The sequence below is a fragment of the Nicotiana sylvestris genome, chromosome 2, assembly GCF_000393655.2.
Source record: "Nicotiana sylvestris chromosome 2, ASM39365v2, whole genome shotgun sequence".
NCBI lineage: Eukaryota > Viridiplantae > Streptophyta > Magnoliopsida > Solanales > Solanaceae > Nicotiana > Nicotiana sylvestris.
The window spans coordinates 126,973,987-126,979,693 of NC_091058.1; the positions used below are offsets into that span (position 1 = coordinate 126,973,987).

The 5,707-nt window shown below is 42.5% G+C and overlaps 1 protein-coding gene across 1 annotated transcript; it reads left to right on the forward strand.

The window, feature by feature from the left end:
• The first annotated feature begins 918 nt into the window (after positions 1-918).
• LOC138885556 (uncharacterized) lies at positions 919-4,281 on the forward strand. The gene is made up of 4 exons (XM_070166516.1): positions 919-1,368; positions 1,471-1,846; positions 2,363-3,031; positions 3,314-4,281. The coding sequence occupies exons 1-4, from the start codon at positions 919-921 to the stop codon at positions 4,279-4,281; spliced, it is 2,463 nt and encodes an 820-aa protein (XP_070022617.1).
• Positions 4,282-5,707: the final 1,426 nt, after the last annotated feature.

Here is a 5,707-nt window from a genome sequence, read left to right on the forward strand (position 1 = left end):
AATGTATTGATAATTGAAATTGGAAAGTGAGAATGAAATAAGGGTAACGTCTTGATAAGATGGCTTAGCCGATCGGGCCGTGATCGGACTCTGCTCAAGGAAGCGGTGGTAATGTGGATGATGATGCAATGATATGGAATGCCCCAATCTAAAATTTCAGAAATTATGTCAAAACTATGTGAACCTCTTATATTGTTGATGTGGTGCTTAATTGAAGCTTGTTGTCCTTATGATTTCTTTTTACTCTTGTATGGTTGTTCTTTCTAATTGGAAGGTGTTTAGTTATACATACTAGTACTATTCCATGGTACTAACGTCCCTTTTGCCGGGGGCGCTACATTTTTAAATTAATGTAGGTGGCTCCATAGCGGATAGTACCGATCGCGCGTAGCGGAGCATCCTCCTCTCAAAGGCTTGGTGAGACCCTTTCTCCTTCCAGGGGTTATGTTGTACATATTTTGTTATAGATATCCACTTTTGAGGTATAGCCGGGGCCTTGTTGCCGGCATTGTCATTATTGTCTTTTGTATCCTTAGAGGCTCCGTAGACATTTGTGTAGGTTATGTACGGGTGTTGGATGGGTCAATGAACTATGTTGTAACTTGGTACTCTAGTTCTTCTAAAGTATAACTGTATGAAATCTTGAAACTTAACCATGGTTTTAGGTTTGGGACATGAAAATGGATTAATAATGTGAATGTTCGATTTTGATGTTGTCTAAATAAACGCTTGAAGTGTCCTAGGATGTCTCGGAGCCGTGTCTAGTAGAGTCCTTCTTATCGGTGTGTAGTCGACCACATCTATAAGTTGGAGGCTACTCGGACATTAGGAATAACACCCTTGTTTAATATTCTGGATTGTGCAGCAAATGTGAAACTATTCCCCCTCTAACTAGTGCATTGGTCTATCTTTTAGTATATGGAACCTAAGAAGAAAGAGAGAATTGATGAAGAAGACAATGCCACCTCAGGAGTGGCTGATGAATCACTACATGATACTGCAGGTGAGGGTAGTCGCCCTGCTATCACCCTGCCTGGTTCTCCTATTCCAGGGCAGACTACCCCGACTCCTGCACCTGCAGAGGGTACTACTATCCCTCCCATTGATACTCTTATTCCGCCTCCATCCCCAGCTTCCGGATCCTGTATTTCTGATGGGGATCTGAGGGAAGCTATTCAGATGTTGACTCAGCTAGTAGCCTCTCAGGCCCAGAGGTCAAATGTTGCACCCAGTTTATCTAGCCAGCAAGGGGATTCCACCAGTTCTAGGGTGAATAGATTTCTTCAGTTAGACTCTCTAGTGTTTACGGGTGCTAATCAAGAAGAAGACCCTCAGGATTTAATTGATGAGATGCATAAAACCCTCAAGGTTATGCGTGCAACTGAGACAGAGGGAGTAGATTTGGCTGCCTATCATCTAAAAGGGGCGGTCTATGCGTGGTTTGAGTTATGGGAAGATTCCTGCGAATAGGGGAGCCCTCCGGCGAGGTGGAGTGAGTTTGCCAATGCATTTATAGATCATTTCCTTCCCGTTGAGACAAGGGAAGCCCGTGCAGCAGAGTTTGAGAATCTGAAGCAAGGTAGCATAAGTGTGTGGGAGTACCATATGGAGTTTGCCCGCCTGTCCAAATATGCCATTCACATGTTACCCACAATGGAGGCTAGGGTGCGCCGGTTTGTTCAGGGCCTCAATCCTTTGACTATTAATGAGGCTTCTACAGCTACATTAAATTCTAACATGAATTATGTGAAGATGGTGGCATTTGCCAAGGCCACAGAGAACCGCAAATTGAAGAACATAATGGAGAGAGAGGGTAAAATAAAGACCCGGTCTAATGGCAACATGGGTGAGTCACTAGGTGGGGGAAGATCAACTTTCTGAGAAGGGGGGACATCAGGGCCGTCCCAGTCTGTTGCACAGTCTTCAACCAGTGCACCGCTATCAGGGCCTAGCCAACAACAGTAGTGGAGTCGTTTCAAGACCAATCAAGGCAACAGAGGATCCTATCAGCGGGGTCGGTCAGGAGAGAGATCCCAGCAGTAGCAGAGGTCCCCGTTCCCCAAGTCCGGGAAGATGCACTCAAGGATTTGTTACTTGGAGTTACCCGTATGCTATGGATGCTGGATGAGGGCCCACATTCAGAGGCATTGTCATACATCCTGCCAGGGAGCGGGTAGGGGCACAACACAGTCATTCAGTCCAGAAGTTGCTACATCTTCAGTCTCCTCTCCAGCTCGAGGTACTCCAGCACCCACGGGGGGAGGTGCAGCTAGGGGTAGTGCGTAGAGTTCGGGAGGACCCAGCCAGTTTTATGCCTTGAGTGGTCACCAGACTGCAGAGGCTTCTCTAGATGTTTTTACAGGTATTCTGACTGTCCAATCTCATGATGCCTATGCACTTATTGAACCCGGTTCCACCTTGTCCTATGTTACCCCTTTTGTTGCTATGGAATTCGGGATAGAACCAGAACAACTTCATGAACCATTCTCGGTATCTACTCCGGTTGGTGAGTTAATTTTGGCTGTTCGAGTTTATAGAAGTTATGTTGTCACGGTGCGTGGTAGGGATACCATGGCCGATCTTATTGAATTGGGGATGGTTGATTTTGATGTAATAATAGGGATGGATTGGCTATATTCATGTTTTGCCAAGCTGGATTGTCGGACTAGAACTATGAGGCTTGAGTTTCCTAATAAGCCTATTGTTGAATGGAAGGGAGATAATGTAGTTCCTAAAGGTCGGTTTTTTTCTTACCTTAAGGCCGCAAAGATGATCAAGAAGGGGTGTGTCTATCATTTAGTCCATGTCACGGACACTGATGCCAAGGCACCTAGCCTTGAGTCCGTAACAGTTGTGAATGAATTTCCGAATGTCTTTCCAGATGAGCTCCCTAGGATTCTACCAGACAAGGAGATTGACTTTAGGATCGACGTGATGCCAGGCACACAACCTATATCAATTCCACCTTATAGAATGGCACCGATAGAATTGAAAGAGCTAAAGGAACAATTGAAGGATTTGCTAGAAAAGGGTTTCATCTGGCCGAGTGTGTCACCGTGTGGCGCACCAGTCTTGTTTGTAAGGAAGAAATATGGGTCTCTACGGATGTGCATTGACTACCGACAACTCAACAAAGTCACAATCAAGAATAAATATCCTCTACCAAGGATAGATGACTTGTTTGATCAATTGCAAGGTGCTACGTGTTTCTTAAAAATTTATTTGCGGTCCGGGTATCATCAATTGAAGATAATGGAGCATGATATTCCGAAAATAGCTTCCAGGACTCGTTATGGGCACTTTGAATTTCTAGTGATGTCTTTTGGGCTAACAAATGCCCCAGCAACTTTCATGGATCTTATGAATCGAGTCTTTAAGCCTTTTCTAGAATCCTTTGTGATAGTATTCATTGACGATATTCTTGTGTATTCCCGAAGTCAGGAGGACCATGCTGTCCATCTCAGGGCAGTTCTACAGACTCTTCAGCAACATCAACTGTATGCAAAATTTTCGAAATGTGAATTTTGGCTTGAATCTGTCGCGTTCTTAGGTTTTGTTGTCTCCAGGGAAGGAATTATGGTTGATCCTCAAAAGATTGCAATGGTAAAGAATTGGCCTAGACCTACCACTCCAACTGAGATTCGCAATTTCTTAGGTTTGGCTGGGTACTGTAGAAGATTTGTGGATGGATTTTCTACTCTTGCCTCTCCATTGACTAAATTGACGCAGAAAGCAGTTAAATTACAATGGTCCGATGCTCGTGAAAGGAGTTTCCAAGAATTGAAGTCAAGATTGACTACAACATCGGTGTTAACCCTGCTAGAGGGTACAAAGGGATTTGTGGTGTATTGTGATTCTTCAAGGATCGGGCTTGGGTGTGTGTTAATGCAACTCGACAAGGTTATAGCCTACGCTTCTCGACAACTCAAGAATCATGAAAAGAACTACCCAACCCATGACTTAGAGCTTGTGGCAGTAGTGTTTGCGCTAAAGATTTGGCAGCACTATTTGTATGGGGTCCATGTGGATGTGTTTACAGACCATAAGAGCCTTCAATATATTTTCAAGCAGAAGGAGTTGAATCTGAGACAAAGAAGATGGCTAGAGTTACTCAAGGACTATGACATTGATATTCTCTATCATCGGGGAAAGGCTAATATTGTGGCAGATGCTCTTAGTCGAAAATCTATGGGGAGTTTGGCTCATGTGGGGGCATATCAGAGGCCGTTGGCAAGAGAAGTTTTAAAACCTGACCCCATCCCATTAAAAATACGCCGTTAGACCATTTTTCTATTATTTCACGGCATATAGAGTGAGAGAGGAAGTTATAGAGAGAAAGGGAGTGATCTTCATTAAGTCCCCACTCAATTCTTGCCCCAAATCCTTGAAGATTGTCAAGTGAAATTGCTAGGTCTTCACCCTAAGAGGTAAGAACTTGTACCCTCATCTATAATTTCAAAATTTCTATTAAAATAAGTGATTAGCAAGTGGGTTCATGGGTGTAAGGGCTGATAATATTGCATGCATAAAAGATAATGGGGTATACGGAGGTTGTGAACCAAAAAGATAACAATTGTGGTATAGGATGATGAAAATCTCTCACAAAAGGGTTCTAAAAATCACTGTGCACACTTAGTACTTGATAATTTACTTAAATGAGCTAGAATCTTATTCATGCCTCTAATTCTTGGTTCAACTTGTAACATAAAATAGATCGAGGTTGCTAGGAAATTCCGGATTTTTTTTATAAGGATTTAAGGAAAGCTCTATTAAGGTATGTATGGATAAAACCCCCTCCTCATAGAAATTGAGCCTCCATGGTGCACGTGCAAATGTTGTAAGTCCGAAATTTGATTAATGTAGTACTTGTTATGACAAATGAATTGATGTTGTGAAAATGCATGTGGAAGGTGCTTTTTATGTGTTTAATTGTGTTATTTTTTGTAAATTGAGGATGTGTGGTGAACATGAGCTATGTGCTAAATGCCTAAATGTCAAGTCAAGGTTACATTGTGATTAATATGCCGAACTAGATAAATTCCCCTTTATGCTTATAACTTAAATTGCTTTTGTGTGTGCCTATGATCTTAAATGGCAAGGTTAGTGTTGAAAATGGGAATAATGGGAAACATGAGTTATGAAATGTGGTAATTGTGGCCCCAAGTGTCGATGAACTAATACATGTTGAACTAAAGATTGAAGTGAGAATAATCAATGAAAAAGGGTAACGTCTTGGTAAGACGGCTTAGCCGATCGGGCCGTGATCGGACACCATGTTATACAAACATGGTGGTAATGTATTGATAATTAAAACTGGAAAGTGAGAATGAAATAAGGGTAACTTCTTGATAAGACGGCTTAGCCGATCAGGCCGTGATCGGACTCCGCTCAAGGAAGCGGTGGTAATGTGGATGATGATGCAATGATATGGAATGCCCCAATCTAAAATTTCAGAAATTATGTGAAAACTATGTGAACCTCTTATATTGTTGATGTGGTGCTTAATTGAAGCTTGTTGTCTTATGATTTCGTTTTACTCTTGTATGGTTGTTCTTTCTAATTGGAAGATGTTTAGTTATACATACTAGTACTATTCCATGGTACTAACGTCCTTTTTGCCGGGGGCGCTACATTTTTAAATGAATATAGGTGGCTCCATAGCGGATAGTGTCGATTGCGCGTAGCAGAGCATCCTCCTCTCAAAGGT